This window comes from Porites lutea, chromosome 6 (assembly GCF_958299795.1).
Source record: "Porites lutea chromosome 6, jaPorLute2.1, whole genome shotgun sequence".
NCBI lineage: Eukaryota > Metazoa > Cnidaria > Anthozoa > Scleractinia > Poritidae > Porites > Porites lutea.
In genome coordinates this window covers 34891622-34916234 of record NC_133206.1, presented here as the reverse complement: position 1 = coordinate 34916234, position 24613 = coordinate 34891622, and the positions used below count along the sequence as shown (strand labels likewise).

General features: G+C 38.6%; 3 protein-coding genes across 3 annotated transcripts; all 3 read right to left on the bottom strand.

The window, feature by feature from the left end:
• Nucleotides 1-4560: 4560 nt before the first annotated feature.
• Nucleotides 4561-6447, bottom strand: LOC140942220 (kelch-like protein 40). The gene has a single exon (XM_073391185.1). The coding sequence runs from the start codon at nucleotides 6445-6447 to the stop codon at nucleotides 4561-4563; it is 1887 nt and encodes a 628-aa protein (XP_073247286.1).
• A 1846-nt stretch (nucleotides 6448-8293) lies between these two features.
• Nucleotides 8294-11760, bottom strand: LOC140941545 (glutathionyl-hydroquinone reductase YqjG-like). The gene is made up of 5 exons (XM_073390554.1): nucleotides 11115-11760; nucleotides 10617-10710; nucleotides 9592-9708; nucleotides 9187-9303; nucleotides 8294-8536 (listed from the first exon to the last, which is right to left on the bottom strand). The coding sequence occupies exons 1-5, from the start codon at nucleotides 11654-11656 to the stop codon at nucleotides 8453-8455; spliced, it is 954 nt and encodes a 317-aa protein (XP_073246655.1). The 5' UTR covers nucleotides 11657-11760; the 3' UTR covers nucleotides 8294-8452.
• Nucleotides 11761-14013: 2253 nt separating this feature from the next.
• LOC140940062 (uncharacterized) lies at nucleotides 14014-24155 on the bottom strand. The gene is made up of 13 exons (XM_073388939.1): nucleotides 24036-24155; nucleotides 22826-22888; nucleotides 20388-22676; nucleotides 19216-19413; nucleotides 18539-18633; nucleotides 17827-17883; nucleotides 17356-17499; nucleotides 16781-16903; nucleotides 16164-16254; nucleotides 15780-15821; nucleotides 15051-15154; nucleotides 14564-14682; nucleotides 14014-14280 (listed from the first exon to the last, which is right to left on the bottom strand). Exons 1-13 carry the CDS (start codon nucleotides 24051-24053, stop codon nucleotides 14195-14197), a joined length of 3429 nt encoding a protein of 1142 aa, XP_073245040.1. The 5' UTR covers nucleotides 24054-24155; the 3' UTR covers nucleotides 14014-14194.
• Between the last annotated feature and the right edge of the window lie 458 nt (nucleotides 24156-24613).

The following is a 24613-nucleotide window of genomic DNA, read 5'->3' as shown; positions in this document are numbered from 1 at the left end:
CTCCTGGACAAATGCGTGACATCTGCTGGTGTAAGTAGACCCTTTTAACTTTAAACTATCACAATTTATATTTGCTAATCAAATTGCTATCTTCGTATTATAAACTTACACTTTAAAAGTAAGCTTAAGTATACGGAAGACTTAGATAAGACATGCTCGTATAAATGGTCCAGTTCGCGTCTTACTTAACGCTTTTTGTGTAAGACGCGTCTTATTTTTCCTCGTACAAATGTATAAATGGCCCTAAGGAATGCTTTAACCCTTTAAGCCCCAATATACACATACAAATTCTCTAAACTCATCTCTATACATTTTATTAAAGAATGTGTTGCGAGAATTTGAGAAAAGATCAAGGCACTTTCTCTTAGATAATCATTTTATTAATTCTCACAACCTTATCTCTACACAATGTATGGATATTGCTGGGAGAAAATTGATGTTGGTCACCATTGGGACTTAAAGGGTTAATGAAGTTCAGAAAGATGTAAACCTCTGGAAGTCTAAAATCTGAAACGGTCTCTCTTGCAGTACCCTTAATATATAGAATTAGGTGATATATAGAATTAGGCAGGGCTAAAAGCGAAGCTCCTTTTAATATCTATAGACTCCACAAAGAAAATATAAAATCGAGTAATACTTAAAACAAGTTGAAAGAAACGAGAACGGTAAAAAACAACAAAAATAGATCTAATTAGCAAAAAAGAAAAAAATTTGCACGTGCAGCACATTATTTTTTCTAATTAGCAAAAAAAAAACCAACTTTGCACGTGCAGCACACTTTTTGGTACATTTCCTTGCCGTTGTTTTGTACAACCAAAACGTGAAACTTCTTTACCTTCCTACTTAGGCGTTTTATGGAGGAAATGTTTGTGTTCCTGTTCACTCTGTTTTTTTTACTGCCTCTCATTTTCACATCGGTAGGCGCTAGCATTTCTCATTTTCTAACCGCCGCTATATAATTTTCATGTTTTTCTTTCAACGAAATTAGTCTCCCGTTGTTATTTATTTCTCGCTCCAAAAACCACCTGCAGATGAACGGTTGAAAAGGAAAGAGCAGAAGCAGGATGGCAATCGTGGGAGGAAGTGAAGACCGTTGCGGCAAACCGAGATAAATAGAGGGATTCTTTGAAGGCCTTTTGTTCCACGAGGCACGAAGCGGATAGGTGAGGTGAGTGAGTTTTCTGCCTACTGATATTGTTACTGGTCATGATAGCGCCCAGCCTACACGGCAGTAGATTCCATATCCTTTTAACCAAGTGGGAGCGCTGCGGCTTGGGGTGAAGAGGGGTTTTGCGTCTCCCTGAGTTCTTTCTCCTGGCTAAAAGAAAATGCGAATGCGAATTCGCAATGTAACTAGTGCAATTTAACACCACCAAAGGGTTTGGAGATACACACACTATTAAAGGCACAGGTCAAACGCCGTACTTCATGTTGGCTGAACCTAACACCAATGAGAACAGTAGATTTTGCTAGGGGAAAAAGTATGGTCTTTTGTTCCAGTCATTAGTATTCATTAGGCTCGGTTAATACGAAGAACGGCCGTCTGACCCGGGTCTTCCAGGGGTTGGGATCCTTGACTCAGTTTGGTGGGCATACTGTTGCTGCTGAGAGTTAGAAACTCTGAACTTGCTAAGGATGAAAAACCCCTAGGGCATCCTTAGTTGGGCAAACACCCTACGAAAAACGGAGAGCGAGCACAACTAAGTCAGAACTTTATTACAGCGTTAAGGTCGCATACCATGTACCCTAACTGGGGACACCTAACTACAATTACTGATCTTATAGTCAATAAAATAATCTAATATTAAATCAATAAAATATGAAATGTACGTCCACACGCAAAATCAGTAATTATTTGTTACATAAAAAACAGTCCTAGTACCACCGACTGGTACTGGCGCTATTTTCATGGAAGTATACTCACAATCACCAACTGTCTTAGCACAACTCAACTACTATCCTAGTTTATATCGATCTGACCTGTTTACAAAAATACTTTTTCAACACAGACTTGGAATTTCTGAGAAGATGACAAGGTAACATTTCTCCATGATTCAACTTCATTAAAAAATGATGAGGAACCAAAGCGATTACAATTTGAATGCTGTAAATAGCTTTTGATTTTTAGCTATAAAAAATTGCGAAAAAACTTTTCTTAAAAACATTTTAGGAAATTTTTTTATAAAGTTAAAAAATGTAAGACGTTTCCACGTTCTCGGTAATCAGGTAACTGGTACATAATATCTTAGAACGGAGATTTTCCTGTAAAAAAGACTAAAATTATAGTGAACAACAACAACAACAAAAAACAGAAAAGAAAAAAACACATAATCGAACTTCTCCAGTAAACAGAAACTTGCCAATGTTTTAGCTGCAGCAACCAAATGGGGCACAGTTCACAGCTGAGAAAAATTCTCATGAGATCTAAGCTTATATGGCATCCAGATCAACACCTGGGGAAACTAAAGTGTAAATTCAGGAGAAAAACAACAATTTGAATAGCACCCATTCTCCTTTCATTCAATGCAAAAAAATTAAATACTATAGTAATCGAGTAACAATAAAACACAGCCATGAAAATAAGAGAAAAAAATAATGACTGTAAAAGACAGGTATTAAGATTCTACTTGAAGCTTTTAACACTAGCGCACTTTTAATGGCGGCCAGAAGGGAATTTCACAGCCTTGCGGCACAGCTCAACAATGCCCAGCTATCTCCATACACAACTGTATGTAACTACACCACTAGTTCTTACAAGTACACGTTCTGATTTCTATGGTTTAGTTTAAATAGTTCAGAAAAACTATTTTTACACACTGTTACAGAAAATTTAATATGCACTCAAAAACACATTTTTTTAAAAGAAATTATATATTTACAAAATTGTACTGTTTCAATGAGGAATGGAAAATAATTAATATTATTTTCACCGTGATTAATCCAGGGTTAAAAAAATTGCAGCTTCTAAGAACCAGAACGTCACTGTTTTGAGGGCTTTAAGTGCATAGCCTGTGAACAGGCCTTTGGTCGGGCAGAGAACTAGGGAGAGGGAGAAGCGAAAAGGCCTGTAGACAAACATTTGGGACCGTCGTTCCACGGCACCCACTGTGCATCAGATCCTGATGCAAGTTCTTATTGGCGAGAGCACTGATTGTTGACAGGTCTGATTGACATAGGCTTTTCGGTCGGCATGTAGCACCCCTTTTGATCACAAAGTGGAAATAACAAAACACTCCAAAGCAATTGCCAAGGGAGGAACTACGCTCTCCAGTCAAAAGACTCACACTATCTTTCCTAGGCTGGAGTTTACCGAGTCACAATGCAATTCTCCATAGTTGATGTAGCTTCGGTTTAAGCTGCACTTGAATCTTACAACTTTGGATCTGTAAATTACTATCCGTGATAATTTTTAAACATTCTGCAAAGAAAACTAACGAGCTGGGCCCAGCATGATAAAACATTTCAGAAAAACATTACATTCACGGACTAAAGAAAATCGATTAGTTATTCAGATCGAGAAGGCACTTTGGAGAAAAGTAAGAGCCTTATTCAGCCGCAATAAAAAGCTTTACGCTTCAAAAGAGGTTAAAGGAAATGCTCTTGCATCAGAGGGCACATCCTGCTGACCAGAGACAAAAACCACAGTAAATCGATACGTATGCCATGACCTCTCAGTGTGTGAAACAAGCGGCTAAATTCACATTTGCTCAGTGAAAATGTAGAACCTTCCAGAGCATAATGTACCTGGCAGAGGAAAAACCTTATGGGAACAAGCAGCATTTTGGCGTGAGGTAAACGTCGTGTAGGCTTACCGCCCCCTTTTATTGCTATAAATTCAGGATAAATACCCAAAGGTGTAATTCCTGTCTGCAATCGTAGCGCTGCTGATCTCTTTGTACTTGTCTTTGGAGGTTCACGTTCTCGAGAAGTCATGATCTGTACCTTTCGCATTCCAAGTTCGCTCATTGCTGGGGCTTGTTAAATTAGAAACTGAACTAGCAAGACGAACGACCCGTCGCGCACAAGTTAAGCAGCTTAAATCGGAAAAGCTCTCTCCTTGCTCAGAGGAAATCTTGAGGATTCAAATGCTTTTGCTAGTACAACGCTGTCTTGGCTACTGTCAACCAGCAAGGTCTTATTTCTTGAAACTCCAAAGACCAGCACCGTACTAATTCTTTTACAGGAGATCAACAATTTTTTTTCAAAATCAACAATTAGGCTCGCGGTCTATTTCACTTTGTTTTGAGACAGAGCAAAACAGGGCTCATTTCCCGTTAATTTTCCCAGGAGTTACTCGCGCGCGAAATTGATTGACAGATAACAATCTTACCGACAGATGTTCAGCAAGATAATTACAAGAGGGCAGAATAACGGCCTTAAATGTTTGTCTACAGGCTCTCTCCCCCCCTTTTCCTTCCCTTTCCTTGCTATTTTTTTCCCCAAACAGAGAGCCTGTTCACAGGCTATAAGTGCATATCATTACAAATGACAAATTGTTGAAAAACACCAAACTACAATTTTAGATCCTGACAAAACACTGATAGTATTCATGTTGTTAGGTCACGTGATAGCACATTTATTTTTCCCAGCTTTAATGTCATGAAATGAGGCATGTTGAAGAAAGTTGCATTTTTTGAAAATTCTCATTGAACAGCATGAAGTAATCTGTAAGTAAGATTCATTTTTCAACCCCCTCGGTAACAGTTCGTCAAATGGTATTTGAGTTTTCTCTTTCCATTCATTTTTCTCAAAGTCATAGCTATCAATTTTGTCTTTTCGATTCCATGCACAAATAAGTCGGATTAAACAATACAGCTTGTTATCAACACCCAGCAAAGTTGGATTGTAATGATCAAATGGTGTCTTCCTCAACCTTGCTACAAAATGCCATTCATTTGTTTCTTCATCATACACTTCACAACTCTCGGCTAAATCACGAGTTACTCCACCAACCACAAAAATGTTTCTGTGTGTAGCAGTGGCACGAGCATACCATCTTGGATACTGAAGGTTTGCTAGTTTCTCCCATGTGTCTTTAATGACATCATACCTATCGGCACTTGCAAGTTCCTCACTTCGATCTGGGCTGCAATAACCACCACCAATGAAATACACAAAATTGTCCTTGGCCACAACACAAACTCCAGATCTTGAATTGCAGTCGAAATCAAATGATGTTATGTCTTCCCAGGAATTGGTTTCTGGTTTGTACTTTCTCAAGAAAGAAAGATGTGGGGTCTTACTACAGGGTCCAGGAATTTTGCTTTGGTACCGGGATGTACAGTCAGGGCAACATAGAAGATCTTCAGCTACAAAGGCATAAATTGCTTCATCACCTCTTGCAAATATGTTGTGCACTGTCCTGTAATCCTCATATGGCAATGAAGCCCAACAATTTGATAATGGATCATAACACAACAGCCTTCTCTCTCTGATTCCTATGTCCTCATCAGGATATAAGTGAAAATAAAGTTTTCCATGACAGGATATAACATCTGCAATATTGGGTGGAACTGTCCCATTAAACTTAGACCATGTGTCTTCAAGTGGATTATAACAACAAAGCATGTTGTCTTCCTGTCTACTGAAACCTTGTACACATATCACCATGACAGGCATCTCTAGTGACTTTCTAGGACGAATACTGTGCTGCTGAAAGTCTTTTGATTCAATGATCTTCAAAGCATCCTTCACAAGCCCCATGCTGTATTTATCACCAATCAAAAACTCACTTGTCATGATGTCACGGTACAAAAAGTCACGTGATATATATACAAGTCGAACTTCACAGAATAATATGGGGAAATATTGCTTCCGGTCCAGTTTATTACAATCCACCCATTTAAAAATGATCTTGAATACATCTTCTTCGGCAGTTACAACTATGTCGTCACTTGAAATCCACATTTTGATTTCATCGCACGGCAAACTCAAAAACTCCTCCGTTTGGGCCACGTGCATGAAATTGGCATGAATGAAGTTTCTGGTCTCAAAAATGAGCTCGTCACATTGATATTTCACGCCAAACTGATAAAGTGAAACAGAATTTGATATCTTTAAGTCCTTCACTAAATGTTTTCCAGCAACAGCCTTCAGACGTGGTAAAACCAAGTAGTCTGACATGGCGATCAAGTCTCGGGCATACTTTTCTTCTGCTACCGATATTTGAACATGGCTTGTGTAGATAAACTCCAATATATCGTTCAAACACTGCTCGTTTATCATTTCTAAATGGATTACTCCTTCGATAGACTCTTTCATGTCACTTTTAAGCAGCCTTTCAAAGAAAGGACTTGCTTCTGAAAGAACACGTCTATGAGCTTTGAATTCTTTCCCATTTTGAATCACCAGAGTAACGTCAAATGGATCATCAAGTGTTTCTTGTGGAAGGAATGCTTGCTTGGTATTTGGAATATCACCTGCTGTAGCGTGTGATGAAGCTTCCATCGAAAATAACGGCAAACAGTTGAACGATTCAATCGACTGTAGTTTGGAGAGTACTACGTTCCCACACGTAGTTCGTGGAACAGAGATTCCGATGAAAAACACTGATTGCAGGCGTAGCGGATATAAATAGCCTTCGTTTCTCTCTAGCACTCCTCTATCAAGTGCTCACGCCTCCGCGCCTCTCTCCTTCGCAGAGGCCTGGGCCGGTTTCATACCCTCCAAGGGAGTGACAAACATCAATTTTCTCCCAACGTTATCAATACGCAATCAAGGGAAGAGGTCATGAGAATTGATAAAATGATTACCAAAGGAAAAATTCTCCGATCGTTTTTCAAACTCTCCCAACTAATTCAGTAAAGAAATGTATAGAGATCAGTTTGGAGAATTTGTATGTAGATATTGGGGCTTAAAGGGTTAAGATAACCCTGGGATAGTGCGAAATTTGAATTCAGATACGAAAGCTTAAAAACCAAATTCACTTTAATATTCCTTTGGTCTGCAATTTGGTGATTGTATGTTCTAAAAAGAAATAGGGAAAATTATCTTAGAAAATGCTATTAAACTAAAGAAAAAGATTAAACCCTGGGTTAGCACTAATCGGCTTTTGAACAAGTGGGCCCTTGAGGCTGGGAGAAAGAAATAGAAAGTGTGTTGGGATAAATAGAGGGGGCATCAACTGGCGAAGGGCCAGAACCACTAGGGCTAGAGGACCTGAGAGTGGGTGGGGCTAATCTGTGGGGGGCTGGGGAAGGATTGAAATTTAGTAATTTTGCAATGGCACGAAGTACATCTTAAACTCCAATCCTGTAATAAGAGTAATGCACCAGTGCCAATTTCTGGGTTCCAAAAACTCTTGAATGAGGCTAAGTGCAAAACCTTTGTTCTGAAATGAGTTGCTCCTCACTTAGAAACAGAGGTTTGAGACAACTTGGAAATGACCTATTAAGAAACCCTTGCTTGAAACTTGGCTTTCTAGGTAGCCTGATATTAAAACATCCAAGGTCAATAACGGCCCCTATGCTTCTTAGCTTTTTTGTAGCCAATTACAGATAGCTCAAGACCTATTTTGGGGCATAAAAGTAAAGGAATTGAAACCCTGTTCTGTATAGAAAGAGGGATTGGGACCCATAAAATTCCTACCTGGCTGCTATTTCTTTACCCAACAATCACCCTCCCCCCGGCCCTTTGTTTAGACAGTTTCCAATGAAATTGGCACACCTTGTTCACGTTACTGAGGACAAAAATGCCACGCAACATGTCCAGTGAGGTCATCCGGTGACACGTCCCCAGCCAAATGAGTATGTTTGCTGAAGTGACCCCACCTGGAGACAATAAAATGTCTGGGGCTAGCTCCCACAAGAGACTGTGGAGGGGATCCCGAGGGTGTTTGCCGACTCGCTCCGCGGTGTAAATTGCAGATTTTGGTCTCACTTGTGGTGTTTGGGATGGAAAGTAACTACATTTGCCCATTCAGGTATCTTTTAGGGCTGGGCATAAAGAAATTTACAAAAAATGCTGTGATGTCTGTTCTAGTATGGTCTCCCTCAGGGGTCAGTTTAAGATTGAGCCACACCCACATTGGTCTCCCTTTGGGGTTTAATTTTAATTTCCAACAAGTATCCCTGTCACTTTAAGATAAGAGTCCCCCCCCCAAAAAAAAAAAAATATATATATATTTTTTTTTGGTGCAGCCTGAGAGAAAGGTTAATCAATTGTTGAGCCAAGGAGGAAAGTTGTGCATGTCCTTAAATTTGGTAGAGTTTTTTCGGGTATTTTTGGTGAAAAGGCAGCCATCTCTCCCCCCAACTTTAAGTATATAGAGTAAGATGAAGAAATAGTCTGGGACTTGGCATAAAGGCAAGGAAAGACAAGTTTTTAAACTCTTCTTTTTAATATTTTAATCGAATCAACTAGTGTACATTGTTATTGCCTCTGAGAAGCTGTTTGTGAGATATGCAATTAACTTTAGAAATTGATGTAGGCATTACAAAGTGCTGCTGGGACATCAGTTTCGACCATGTGGCTGGTTGAAGTCCAAATCTGGGCCAATAGCTACAATGCCATATGGGTTAATCTTCACGTGACTTTGCTAGAAAACAAAGAAATAACCAATTTATACATTTTAAAATAGTATAGGAAGATGTGCTATGTGGCTATGCTAAAAAAAACTCATGGACTACAGAAAACTGACTGAAGAAACTTAGCTTCTCACTTTCCCAAAACTACTACTGTCAACCTTGATACCAGGCTTCTCTCCAACTCAGACAAGGGTGCACTACAATGGCCTGTTACAGTTGAGTTGCAGTGTACATGTGATAGGTAAAATATTAGTGACAGGTATACACAGGTATTTACAGTAACATTTCATGGGCCACTGACCCCTGAGCTTCGCGAGGTTCTGGGATACACATATTTCTAGTAGTTCATTCTTATGACTTCCTTGTAAATTTGAGCAGGGGCGGATCTAGGGGGAGGGTGCAGGGGGTGCGCACCCCCCCCCCCCTGAGATGACCTGCGGTTTTCTAATACAACTGGTATTCTGCAAAAAAAAAAAAAAAACTATGTGGTTTATTGGTGTTGAAGTAGAGCAAGAGACGAGTGCACCCCATCCTAAGAAAAATCCTGGATCCGCCCCTGTTGAGTTATTTTCATTGGAAGGAAAAGCTGTAAGTATTATGCAGAGTAACAACAACTCAGGACAGTAGATCAAAACTCTGATTCAACTGTCAAGCACCTCACCTGATAATGTTTTTGAATGTGTTCAGCATCAACAGTTTCTCCAATTCCACTTGTTTGATACAGATCTCGAAGATATCCCCAGATGTTGGGATAATCAATGATACGCTTCTTATTACACTATTGAGTAAAATCAATGAGACAAACAGTTAAAAAGCCGTGTGATGATGTTAAAAGCCATCACTAGTTAATAGCCACTATTATTGCCATATAATAAAGTGTAATAAGAAAGTTTAATAATTAGGCATAAGCACAAAAAAGCCAGCATAAATTGGCTCACCTTGCAACAAAGTTTACGCTGTGAGGTAGCTTTGCTTCATTTTGGCTGGACGGTGACCAAAAAACAGCTTAATCACAAATGCTCGAAGAGCAAATGATTTAACCTAAAAAACATTGTGAGATTCATACCTTGAAGTGCCCAACATAAACCATATCAAATCTGACAAGTGTGGTGAAGAGACGAACATCAGCCTCTGTGATGGTGTTACCAGTAAGATAACGAGATTTACTCAGGATATCTTCTACCTACAGAAAGAACAATGAAATTAAAAATCAATCAATGATTACAAAAATAGGAAGTGAATAGGAAGAATACCACCAGTAATGTGTTTGTTATTTGATGCTAAAAATAAAGCCAGCAGATTCATGTAAAAGTGACTTCAGTTGGGGTTTAATTTTATATTTAATACTCCAATACAATCTCAAGACTTTGTAAGAGTGGTGAAAAGAAAGGAAACAATAATCTTCAAGGAAAGTACAGTGGAAGCTCTTGTAAGCAGACACCCTTGGGATGCAAAAAAGGTGTAACTGGAGCTGGCCACTTACAGGAATGAAAAAAAAAAGTGTGTGTATGGGAGTCGAGAAAAACAGGGTTTTGAGAAGGCAGCCTTAAGAAGAGCTGTCCGCTTATGACAGTGTCCGTTGGGAGAGCCTCCACTGTATAACAGCTTCGGCACATAATAGTTTATAAATGTGACAGGAAACATTGCTACCGGTGACTGCAGTGGGGTGGGGGAAGACTAGGAATTTGGGGGTAGGGATGTGCCACTGGGATAGTGAAACCATTGACCTGTACCAGACCATGTTCAATATCAACCACCATGCACCAAAACTCCTGTTCCTATCCCAAACTACAAATGTAGCACTTTATGGAAACTAGAAACTCCAGTCTTCATAATATTGACTGACTGTCCATAAATGATAGTCTATTATACACCGTAATCATCTGATTCCCATACCCTCTTCCAGGATAAACTAAATGGGAGTATTATTTGTCTGTTGAGTGTATGTGTTCAAAGCAAACAGCCTCCAACTGTGTCAAAGACTGCTGCAAGCTGTTTCAGATTATATGAACTGAAAACCAAGGATTTAGAGACTGGAAGAGACTGTTCACAATGTAGGCTTCCCATTTAAGAAGTATATATTTTTTTCACCTTATCAAGGGCATTGAATACATCTTTCACTGCAACATCATATGCTTCCTGTGATGTGGCAAATCCTGCACGGTAAACACCATTGTTGATATTTCTGCAGATGTAAAAACAACAACAACAACAACAAAGTTTTCCTTACAATACTTCTTCTACTGACAACTATAGGCCTAACCACCACAAAACCTGGATTTTTCAACAAGATTTTGCAAGAGATTTCAGTGAATATTTTGTCAGGACTAGCCTGGCAAGCCAGGGGAGGGGGTGAGGTTATTTGGGGGTTCCAGAATTTTGTTTTGCACACCTGACGAGGAAATCTTTTTTTTTTTTTCACTTTGGTAGCATTGTTTTTGCAACAGTGACTGAAAATGTGTGTTTTTTTCACTTGACAAATGTACTGATAAATTTTGCCCAACCTCACCAACCCCACCCCCATCACTTTTCTAAATGGTCCATTCCTGGGGGTCATCTTAGTGGTCTTTGTTACGTAATCGTACTTACGGATAAATCCATCCGTTGAGCTCTTCAATCTTCTCACTCAAATGATCTGGATACAGATCTAAATTTTTCTGCTCTTCAGTGGCACAGAACGCGTTAAACTCTTTAGTAAACATGCGGATGATCTCACTAGATTCATTGTTTACGAGAGTTTTCTTCTTCTTGTCCCACAACACGGGCACAGTAACTTTTCCCGAATACTCAGGGTTGGAAAGGTTGTAAACTTCTCTTAGGGTTCGGCATCCATTGACTGTATCCAGTGAACATTTGGGCTTGCTGTCTGTAAATGTCCATCCTTCAGTGCCAAGAAACCAATCCACAACAGTGTAAGAGATGACGTTCTCGAGGCCTTTAAGCTTTCGTGTTATGAGAGTGCGGTGTGCCCAAGGGCACGCGAGCGAAACGTACAGGTGATATCGATCAGCTTCGGCTAAAAATCCGCTGGAACCATCAGCTGTCACTTGGTTTCGGAACTTAGACGGTGTACGGACGAACTCTCCTTTCTTACTTATATCGGTTGACCAATCGGGCGGTTTAACACTCATCGTTTACTCACTGCAGTGCAAAGCTTTACACACTTAATTTTGCAAGATATTGATTCTTCAAAGCAAACCTGGGTGCTTTTTTTATTTCCATGATTAATCCATGATAGGTTTTTGAAATTTGCTGAATCATGATCTCATGCGCATTGTGTCTCGCTTTTGAGGTTTGTGATTGGTTGAATTTCTCCCGCGGTTTGCGGTTTTCACCAAATCCCAAGTCTCCTTCGCAGCCACTCGTACCACTCGGGCCGGAGTCACGCAATGTTCCCTGCCGGCTACGGCTTTTTTCTAATTTTCGACAATTCTACAGCTCGCACTGAGCACGAACAAAAAGGAACGAAGTGCACATTTTGTTAGTTTCATGGTAACAAACCCTGAACATGTCCTTTTTATGTCAAAAAGGAAGGTTTGTAACAAAACAAGGTCACCCCTAGCCTCTTATTACCACTGCAGCATAGCCAACGGCATCTTATAAAGCAGAGACAACTAAAGAGTCAATAAAGACAAAAACGGAAATCGGAAATTGTTTCTGTATCCGTGTTTTCTAAAGTATTAAGCTTAGATTAATTTGTCATGTCCACAAATTTGGAATATAAAGCAACAGAAAGACAGAGAAAAAGAGAAAGTAGGCGGAAGGCCAGCGAAGCTTAAGGAGAAAAAGGGCGACAGAAACCTACAGCGAGAGATAAAAAAACAAAGGAGACGTTTTTTGTTGTAACTACAACATGAAAATTTTGCAGCGGCGATGACAAAATGAGAAATGCTAGCGGCTACCAATCAAATGCAAGGTGAAAATGAGCGGCTGTGAAAAAAAGTGAACGAGAACACGTACGACATTTCCTCCATTAAAAGTGTAACTAAGAAGTTTTTGGAAGTTTCACGTTGTAGTCGTGCAAAACAACGGCAAAGAAATGTACAAAAAAATTGTGCTGCACGTGCAAAGTTGCTTTTTCCCTAATTAGATATTGAAGTATACTCACAGTATAAAGTTGTCTTATGTACTTTACTGTTAAAAAAGTAAGGAGTTGTTGCAAGGGATAACTCGTAGCTTTCCCACGCGCATGCAGGAAAAAAAAAACAGTGCTAAAACGGTTTTGTAATAGTGAGTGGGTTTTCACTTCCTCCAGATAGATAGGAGAAAACGGTTTTGTAATAGTCAGACAAAATTTAAATAGAGAGTTTTCAGCTCCACTTTGTGTAAGTGTGTGTGTTTTGTTTCTATATCCGATTTTTTAGCGCTAAATAGAAGAAGCCGTTTCACGGGTTGCTAGGTGATCGCTCCTCTTTTTCATACTCTTTTCATAGACGTTCCACTCAAATGGGGAAAGCAGTCGAGACCAAAGTAAAACGAGATGAAACGTCTCTGTCTAAGAAGGTGGTAAAGAATCGAAAAGTCCAAGGGGAACTTAAAAACTGGATGACGATACTTAGTACAATATTATATTGATATATTCCATCTAAAAACAAACTATACTAGTTGTAATAATATTTTCTACTTCTGGAAGACTGAACTGTCTATAAAAATAAGCGCCCCAAGTTGGAAGACAGGGTGCAAGCCGGACAATTGATTTAACATTTTTGCTTGACAAGCAGTTTTTCGCTTCGCTGTGCTTCGACCTCGTTTCCATGTTTTGCCTCCAAAATCAGTACGATTTCGTATTCGTCTAACCCCTTTTTCGCCCTTTTAAATAAATATGACATCATCATGACAAAGAAGGGACACGATATCACTTTTCTATTTATAAATTATGATCTTAACTTTTGTTTGATGACTTCATCCCCTAAGAAATTCTGACGTCACTTGCTCCTTGCCAGCTAAAAATAAACTATCACATCATCCCATCTATATGACATGCATGACGTCATCGGCGTTAATGCATTCCTGCGCAACCTCGTCCCCAGGGGTCCCTTTTGTCATGCGCTGGAAAAATCGGGATCCCCGTCGCTGACCAAAAGGATCGCGGCCTCTGGGAACGAGATTGAATCCTACGCAACTTAATGAGATTTCTGCGCATGGAAAAGGATAATTCTGTCCCTACCCCACTACTGTCGTTCTCTTCCATACATTTTTCTACTACTAGGGTAAAGAAAATCGTCCGTTACACCGAGGACTTCTTTATAAAGAGGTTTGTTTCATAGAGGTTCCACTGCATTACAATTGGAAAGGGAAATATCAGGCAATCTTTGGGCTGGGAAATAGGATTTAAAAAACATTCCGCCTGGGAAAGGGAAAGATTATGTGACTAAACAAGGAGTCTTGGAGAATTCTTCCGTTTATTTCCTCTAAAGATGGCCTCTAATTCATTCCATCAGTCAATGAATAAGCACAGAGTACTTCACAACCGCGAAGCAAAACGAGTCTTCTTATATCAAACAAGCTTAACACTGAATACTTTCCTCGAAAAAGGAGTTTCTTTTAAGAAACGCTTCATAATCTCCATCAAAAAAAGCCCGAACACTGAAATTACAAATTTAATTGATATCTCATTGACTGTTCGTTAACTATCCTCCCTCCTGTTTACAAAGCAATCTTCATCAGTCTTAAGAAAAGAGATGAACACAGCCTGTAATGCTTCCGAAGGCCATAAGAGGCTTGTCTTGATGAAAGCCAATGCTGCTCACTTCATCTGCCAAACACAAGAGAACAGTTACAGTAGGCGGCGGTAGGCTACATGGCTGCTGCACATAGGTTTCTATGAATATTATCTTCGACAAGGAAACTGGGCTGAGGTAACTTTCGCAAAGACCCCTGGGATTGTTACCAGGGACAGGGAAAAAACAACCTCGTCCCCAGGATCTTCTCGTTTTTCTCTCTTGCCGCTGTTACAGTGATATGGGCATCCCCTTCTCATATTGCCTTAGCTATTTAGGTTATGGTTAGGGTCAATACAAAATAGAGCTCAAAAATACCTTGGAAGACTTGAAGGGTGGCATACTGATTACTGCTGGTTATGTTCCAAAGTTTTACTACATTCTTTTCCTGATCTCCAGCAGCAATAAACTGACCATTTGTGCTCACAATACTGACCCTGTGAACAAAGGTTAAGTTAAATATACATTACCTTTAAGACTTTCTTAAATAATGAACAAATGTAACATCAAACAAACACAAAAAGTAAATTACGCAACATTGAACCAGTGGTTGTTAGGGGGCAGATTTTAAACGAAATCAGATTACAGGGTTGTCGACAAATTCACCTCAGTCCTGACAAAACTCATCTAATAACTTTTATTGAACAATTCTCAAATCGCTTTTCCCTTTTTCTGACTACAGTTAAAACAACAACAGAAAGGATGTACATGTATCTCTCTGATCACAACATTATGTTAATGCAGTAGCGACATTTTACACCGTAACACAAGAGTTCACAATACAGTTTTCTATGTACTTACTGACCTTTCGGGTAAGACAAAACTTTCCAAGCAGATACCTCTGGAATTTCTAGGATTCATGGCGTACAACGAGCAACCATGACTGTTTTTATGATCAGAATTACATCCCTGAAAAAACACAACATCCAATCATTCAATAAATCGCAAACAGGGACTAGTGTTATTACGCTAAGATGCATTTAAGCACGCCTAAAGCCTGTCTTCCATTTTAAATGAGATAGCTAAAGATACAAATTGTAAACAATGAGCGCAGCTGACATTTACATACATTTCTCCCGCAATAGCTGCCCCCCTCTTTGGTTTGAAGAATAGTCAAATAAAAAAAAAAACCGGATTTTTCCACTTACTACCGAATCGTCAAATTACTTTTTTCCAGCCCTTGAAGGTTCAAAATGTACTAATCGGTGATTATTTTTGTCTGGAGTTCTTTGTTCATTTTTCTATGACCAGAACACCCTAAATGCTACGTTAGAAAATTGTTTGAGTTTAACAAGGAAACATGGAGCTCGAGTCACGTGCATTAGTTTAACAGTATCTTGCGCCCCCTTCAGTCGCGCTCAAGTTCCGTGCTTCGTTTGGACGTTTCACTTGTCCATAAACGCACAAAAAACGCCTTTTTTGCAGACTTAACAAGATTTGACTGTCTTGGAAAACAGGGTCTCGAACAAAACTGACTTGAGGCAGCTGTATTGAAAGAGAAATGTAATTAAGTTTTAGATGTAACAAACACTACCTTAGCTGCTTGAATACTGGACATTATCAGAAAAAGGAGACCCTGAAAAAAAAAAAACAATAAATAAACTATATTTCACTCAAAGACTGTCATTTTATAGAAGGCTCCCAAAGGGATGCCATGATAGCTACTTGCACTTAGAATGATAGAGTTTAAATCATCTTCAGAAATCCTCTCAGAAATATTTACTTTCCTGCTAATTAATCTTTATTAGCTTTTTTTTTAGTATAGCATCATCAAAGAAATGAATATAATTTCCTTGCAGTAAAGGATTATGATAAATAATTTTATTGTAAGTTAAAACCTGAAGAGGGTTTTCTTGCAATAAGAGATGGACAGACTGTAATTTTAGCAAAAAAACAAAAGGAAAAACTTTTATCTCACCTTGTCAGTAAAAGCGTTGATACAAGACAGTTGACCCAACCCTGAAGTGTGAAGGTTTATGCTTCTTAATTGTTGACATGTTATGTGGTTCCTAGAAAGAACAGTATGGTGAGTGACTCTAAATTAAATCTTGCAAGAAACAAATGTTGGAATCGTTGGAAAGGCCTGTAATCGCCTTCAAAAGATTTCGGTGAACACTTTCTCTTCGTGGTGCTCTGTGAGCTGCAAGTAGTACAGGGTGAAACAGATAAACTGGGATTAACTGGCAAATTAAGATTTTGAGTGTGAAAGAACAAGAGTATTCCTCAACCGTACGGACAAAACAGACCATATTGACATACAGTTTTCTTAAACAAAATTCAGCAACAGAATAGAGAAGCTCCCCCCAAAAAATACCTACCCGGAAAAATCTTAAAAGACATTTTAAGAGAATATAAAATATCCGTTAATGTTGGTGGAACAAACAATTTCAGTGTGGACAAGGCAGTCAAACAGCAGAAAAATTGTTGCCTTTCCAGGGTGGGAAAGCCTGAAAACAATTATTTTTACAGTTTTTAAAGCTAATTAAGGCCTCTAAGTAAAGCTACAGAGGCGCATTTGGTCTGCAGAAAACTTACCACAATATCAAGTTCTCATTTGTAGTCCCCAAAAGAAGACAATGACTTCCATGAACAAATTGGAGAGATGACAGTTCAGAGTCACTATAGATAGGAGTAAACTTCTGCCACTGTTCGACCAACCTTGATGAGAAAAGAATAGCAGGAAAGTAGGTTGACAATATGTAAATAAGACAAGAACTACAAATGCATAATGTCCTCCAATGATTTTCTGAGAAAGAAGATTTTTCAGTCAGTTACACTAGCTTCAGACAACCTAGATGATCAGTTACACAACCTACTTCTAGCCTAGACCTAGACCAGATGCTATACCACTGGGCTACAAGACACTTGTGGGAGCTACACTGTAGGGCTACCTAAACTAGGTTCATGTGACAAACATGCTGCATATTGTTAAGACTGAAATGTCGATTTGTGTTCATGGCGCCACGACAGAGATGTAATGGTGTATTTAAGACTAATTGTTTCAGAGATGAGCAACCTTGTCACCACTCTAGTGGCAGTATGAGTTATTATGGTCACAAGACATACTCTTCTAAAAACGGTACATCAGTGTTACACAGAATACAACTTACAAACAAAAGCTGTCCAAAGTCCACTTTGTCAGGGTAATTTTATTAGATGTCTTATCTCCTATGACAAACTCTACGTCTTCGCCAGTCTTGTAATCCTTTGTATCATGGAGTAAACTCATCGTCGAAAAGGAATACTTGTTTTCTCTGTGAATTGTTTAAAACAAATGAATTAAGAACTGCATGCTTTTTTTCCTGTAGTAACATCCATTGGTCAAAAACTGGCGAAAAATGAAAGATCGCTCCTGTGACGACTGTTACCTATGTAAAGTATAAAGGTCCACAACATACACATGATATGATTTGATTCTCCTCAAGTCCTACCACTTATTTGGAGACATTACAAACACAATTACAGAGTCATTAATTTGTTCTACAACATCTAAGAGAGAGGTGCAGATAAAAATTATTTTCATGGGCAGATATCATTACCACAAATTGTTTTAGTCAAGAGGTAAGAAGCACTCCACTTACTGTTCATCAATTTCCAGGTCCAGTGAGTATTCACCCTCCTCTGAATAACCAAGGACTCTGACATTGTAAAAGTAAGAGAAAACTTTTTATTTTCCATATTTCGTTCTTTTTCTGTCTCTTCCCCTCTTAAGTGAAAACCTTGTACAAGTTATCCCGACCTTCATTTTTGGTAAGCAATACGGAAAAAAGAGCTACACCCAAGTTTACTAGTCTTATATTTTTAAACACAATTTTTAACTTTGTGCACTTAAATCAGTTTGGTCCTATTATATGAGCTTGTGATTCAGTGTTTAGATAAAACCCTCAAGATTGATAGTGCTGTTATCCAAAAATTTGAAAATAACTTCAAAGTTGAATTCAGAGTCCCTTAATTTTTACAGACTTCTTCTCCAATGATTTATTTGACTTACATATTACATCAATAAAACCGTATACCAGACATTTCAGCCAAATAAAAGTAACAGCAAAGTTTATCACTTGGAGGAGACTTTTCTTAAAAAGCTTTAATCTCACAAAACTATTTACCGCCAGTCAAATCAAATTTTTTTCACTATTATTACTGAAAGGTAGGAGCAAATTTTCGTAACTGTCACATTTAAAGTAAAAACGTTATGAGACAATGTTGGTCAAAGATTCCTGTGCCTTTACAATAACAGAGCAAAAGAAAGGTCTCTTTACAACAGTAACGCTTCTGTTGAATCATGTCACCCACCTTCCATTTCCATGATGAAAATTTCCACCAACCAGAAGAACAACATGAGACTTAATTGGTACAAACTTGACACTTACAAACTCTTCTTCTCCATCCTATTTAGTAACAACAGATGTTCGAGGTAAAAAAGTGTCCATTTAAGGGGAAATCAGTCTAAGCTTGACTCTATTTGGATAAGAAACCCTAGAATTTCTTTCGTTCCCAGTATTGTAATCTTTTTTTTTAAACTGAACTTGTTTTGGGTCAATGGGTTTTTGGCTCTTGATGAGAAAGAGCCTAAAGCTGTATCGAGTCACAAACCCATAGTAACAGGCCAGTCTTTTATTATTAAAATTCATACTGGGCTGTTAGGCTGAGAGGTATAAAACAAAAGAAATTGCATTGAAATTCAGATATTAACAATTCATTTTCTTTGTTTTATTCTCAGCCTGGGAACCCAGTATCATTGTGATCACTTTGTTACCACATTTATACCATTAATCCTAAACTACCATGAATATCTTTTTGGGGGGATTTACTTTTCTTTTTATTTAGTTATTAATCTATTTTATTTTTATATTATTTTCGATTTTTTATGCAACACCATCTAAGCAAATGGTAATGCGAATGAACTTTGTTGCTTGTTTGTTTGTATGAAGAACACTGATTTATAAAATAATCATATAACAATCTCTCACCACAGGCAGAGTCCATTTACTGAGCACAGTCCACTGTGATTCAGACACAAATGTCCATATAACCACCATGTGAGACAGACAAACTGCCAAAATGTCTCTCTTATCTTTTGACTGTAGTGTTGGGTCCCTTGCTGTTGATGGTTCATATGATGATAGTGATATAGACTTCACTCTGCTGCTCATACCCTGTGTATAATGCTGTTCAAAGAGTTTTGAGAGTACCATTAGATGGATATAACGTAGATGCTGAACTTATTGGGAGTTGATTCTGGGACTCATTAGTTGGTGGAACGTAAAACCCTTGACACCTTCCATATGTTTATTTACTTAGGTTTGCTAATTGCTTATTCTTGGCTGGGTCACAGCAACAGCAGGTGGCGCCAATTACTATGGGCCTGTAAGAGTTCCGCCCCACATAAGAGATAGACCACCACACTGGGGACAACGTCCCCTACTCTTAACAAACAGTGCGTGGGTTCTTTAATGTCCCACAGAATTTATACGAGCAAGGGTCATCCCTACGAAAGAAGACTAGAAAACATAACCGTTTGCAGATGTCCTTACAAAGGCAGCACTTTCTCGTCAGTTATTTCAAGAACCTGAGTGTTAGTCTGGCCGAGTTTGAACCAGAGGCCTCCCGCTCAGTAGGCAAGTGCTTATCAAATTGAAGCAACTGGATAGCAACCCCATGTGGTTGTTCGATGGATAAGGGTGTTCATTAGGCATTGGAGATCAGATAATTCACCATTATTATGCAAAATTCTCGGGCTAACATTAGTTAGCCTATGATTATTATTTTTTATTCAGACAAGAAGCCTCTTTCAAAATATTGTCCTGTAACATTACACATTTCTCTTGCTATTAGAATTCTTAATGAAAACCCTGTAGATAAAGTTTTTTTTCTTTCTCCCTCCCGTCCTTTTGGGAGTTAATTGTGTCATATTAAGTTGTTGGAAAGTAAAACCCTAACACCTTCCATATGATCCAGGAGTTCCTTGCATGTTAAGTTGTTCCACGGATAAATTTTGTCCCTTTTCAATACAGTGTACATTTTGCTTTGTTTGTGTGATAATGTATGGTGATGATTGTGTGTGAAAGAAAAGAAAAGAAAAGAAAACTTAGACCAGGGATAAAATTGAAACAACAAATAAAAAATTTTAACACCTTATTACCTGCAAACAAGCTGTCATTAACAAAGGAGAAAAGTCTTTGCTCTCCTCTGGTGACATCAACTGGGACAGCTGTGAACTCTCTAAAGGTTCTTTCATCTTTCCATGTGGAGTGGCTGCATCCCCTAAACTCGGCTCATTGTAATATTGAGGTGGGCTAGACTTCACTTCAGTTAAACTGACCGCCTCTTGAACATGTTGCTGTTTGATGGGGATCGTTGTCATTTCTTTAACAATTGCTTCGCCGGAAACTGCATTACCACAGTCACTGAGTACAACACTTTCTTTCAAATTTAATTCATTAGAGTGTTTCTGACTTGAAAAATTGTCTTCCTCATTAATTTCTACTGTGGATTTTGCTAGTGGAGTCTTCCCCTTTGATAATCCATCACCTAGATTGTCTAAGATGTTAGATTTAACCCAAGAGGAATTTCCTTCACAGAAATTGTTGTAGGATTCATTTAACTTTCCATTGTCATCAGTTTGCTGAACAACGTCAGTAAAAGATGTGCATGAGCCATTGATATGACAGGAATTGCAGTGATTTGCACAAGTTCCAACACCCTTATATTTTTGTGATTCTTTCTCTGAAGAAACCTGACTTTGTTTTGCTGTCACACTATGCATGTGAGAAACCACTTGTTCATGATCTGATTCAAAGGAATTGCTCCACCAAGCATCTCCGGAAGATAAAATTCTGGACTCTTTACATTTTTGCTCATTATAAACCAATTGTGTGGAGTTTTTCTTTTTTTCTTGCTGGGTTAGACATTTTGAACCAGTGGCTGAGGAAATTACACCTCCTTCTAACCTGAAATTTTGTTTTTCCGTCCTCTCTGTTTGACCTTTCATTTCCCCAAGTCCTGATGCTGCATGATCTTCAACCTCACCAACATTTTCTGCAGCTGTTTTCTCTTCAACAACTGTTTTATTTTCACACTTTGTATCAAACAGTTTTGTATCTCTCGTCACTTCAGTACCATGCTCTTCCGTAATCTTTTCCACTACAGTATTTAGGTCTTTACTTGACCTTTCTGCTGACAAAGTTCCCTTGATTTTTGCAAGCTTCAGCTTTGCAAACTCTCTATCAGGTAGAGAAAAGTCAACTACAACAGCCAGAGACCCACCATTTTTTGTTTGTTCTTGAGTAGGCCTTGGAAAAACAAAATTGCTGATACATGAACTCTCTTCAGGAAAACTGCTATGTGGTGAATTGCCATTATTTTCATGTACTGTGGTAGATTTTAAGTTATTGTTTCTACTGATTGGAGTATCATTCTCTGTCCTTGACTTCTTCTTTCTTATGCGTTTTGTTTTCTTTGCATGTGTAACTTTGTTATCCTGAGAAAAATGAGCTTGATCTCTGAAGTTTGGCATTGATTGTATCCGTGGAGACCTCCTTGGAAACTGTTCTTCAAAGAGCCATAACCAGGGCTGACTCCCTGAAGGACAATAATCACTTTTATCCAGGGTGAATGAGTTGCTGGTTGATTCGTTTTGATGTTTGCCACCATTTTCAATTACAGTCACTCTGTCATTTGCTTTTTCCAAGCTACATGTATGTCTTGTGCTATCATCTTGTGCATTATGATGATCTGATGAATTCCTCATCTTGACATTTTCTTTGCTTTGAGCTAACACATTTTTTGCATTATGTTGCCCTAGCAGACCATTAGAATGACATTGCTTTTGCGACAATTCATGGTTACAACTTTCATTACCTGCTGAAGGTACTTGTACAACACCCTGTCCTGAGCCACAGAGACGACTGTCTATAGCCTTAAGGTCTACACCTTGATGACTCTGGAAACAATCTTTCCCATCCGTAGAAGCCACATCACTATCAAGAATTGTTTCATTATCAGATGAAATAAGAGAGCCTGTTGGTGTAACCATACTACTATCTACTGCAACAAAGCTGTTGTCACTGCTGACCGAACACTGCAACACCTTTTCATTGTCTTCAGATATTTGCTGTGGAATACTTGAAGCTAATAATTCAGATTTCCTGTTAAATGTTTTGTTGCTGTCACTTTGCTCCACAGTTTTGCATTCATTCTCTGATCGAGGCTGACCTTTACTATCACTGTCAAGAGCTTCCTTGAATGTCACAGTTTTAGTAACTCCCTTTTTTTGAGCTGATGAGCACCGTGCGTTTCTAACATCTGTAGAGATTGTGTCCTTAGATAAAAGAACGTTAGAGTTGTCCACAGTGATTGAATTACTAGTGTTTGCATCTCTAACTGTAAATCCATGAAAAGTTTGTCGCCTCTGCTTGTACTTTTCAGCTCTCTGAAATTGTAAGCAAGAATAGCTTGATTTTACATGGACCGCGCTGTTAATTTGAAAACATTAAAGCTTAACTGGTGATAATAATGATAGTACTGCACTTAATTTTGTACCAAACCACTCACATAGTATACATAAGGGATAATTCTCACCTGAAGTTTTTTCAAAGCTTTTGCATGTTTCTTCTCTAGTTCAATTAGCCGCTGTCTGATGAGCTAAAGATGAAAATAATAGTGATAAAATGTTAAGCTGGGTGTGCAAACTAACTGCAGTATCTAGGCATAATTTCCAACCGTTTCAGTGAGTCTAGTCTTGACCAGTTGAATGTGATATATAAACTGGCTGGATACTGAACCTAGGACTAAGCATCTTGATGAATTGTTGATGAGTTTTTTAATCTTGGCTTTTAAGTCTTCTAATTGGCCATTGGATAAGTTGAGATGAAGGGCAAGTACAGGGTTGGTGTTGGGCTAAAGCAAAGGGTGTGTTTTCAGAAAACATTTATTTTGAATTTAAAGTATACAGCTTTTCCGAGAAAGGTTGTCGGAAAAAGTGCACGTGACAATCCGAAAGGTATTGTGGGAAGATTGGAGTTCACTGTTGTTCAAAGAAATTTGAAAGAATGGCAAGAGAGGCCATGGGCATATGTTTTCGAGTGCTTAAGGAAAGCAACAAAAGTAGGTTCAACGGCTACAGTATCCGGAACAGTGTATTGATCATATCCCATGTTACCTTTCAGGATTGTCGCGTGCACATTATTTCCGATAACGTTTCTCGAAATAGCTGTAAACCTAAACTGAAATTCTTAAAGGGTTGGGGAGGGCAGGTGCGATAAACCAATAAACCCTTTTACAACCATCAAACCTCTCTTATTAAGGATACCAAAATGACTCCTTTTTAAGCAACAATAGCTGGCAATGGTGAATCTTTGTAATTTATTTTTAACTTACGTAAACATCATATAAAAACATTTGCTCAATTATTTCAAATAGTCTTTTAAGCCTGAAATAGGTCAGAGCTTAAATCACTAGTATATGTATATCGCCCGAGACATTCATGTAACAGACATATCATTGTAGGCATTGTACAGTCAATTCCGTTCATTCGGACACCAAGAGGGCCATAGAAAGTGACCGTATTGACGGGGTGTTCGTATTAAGCCGGTTGAATTTAGACATAAGGGCTTTTTCTCCCCAGGGACCAAACAAATTGTCCGTAATAATGAGGTGTCCGTACTAGGCGAGTGTCCGTAAATACAGCTGAGCTACAAATACGAATTTCAATGAAGGTCCAAAACATGGCAAATTGAAACAGCTAGAACCAGTTACTGAAGAAGCAGTTTCCAAAAATCTACTTACGTACCACATTTTTTTCACTCATGGTGATATCAACCTACAGAGAAAAGAGTGCTCGCGGCAATCATAAACCCATTCGTCCATCCCACTTCAAGGCCGCCGCCATCTTTGTTCTCGTCTTGAATATTCGCGGGAATATGGGCATTAGGGCTCAGCTCTCCTCACCCGCGATGTCTATAGGTCCGCAGCACGTGCAAAGTCATCACACTTCAAAGGGTCTTTGCTTTACAGATTTCAAGGGGTAACAACTCAAATACTTGAAATAAAAGATGGATTGGTTCTTACTTTGTCGTCATGTAGCAAAAGTTCACACTCCAGCCAACTCCCATTAGACACCCTTGGGGTCATGAGTTTTATTTTTCCTTGATGGCTAGGAAGAGTTCCCATTAGTAAGAGTTTATTTTACACCTTTACTAGAAATATGTTATCACAAAAACCTTGCGAAGTTATAGAGGGTCAGCAGTAAGAATAAGGGAAACAAGGCAAAGGGAAAAATATGATAAAAACAAAACAGAAAAAAACTAAAAAGAAAAAATAATATACAAAAAAGAAAAAGAGTTTTCCACTGGGATTTGAACTTGCATC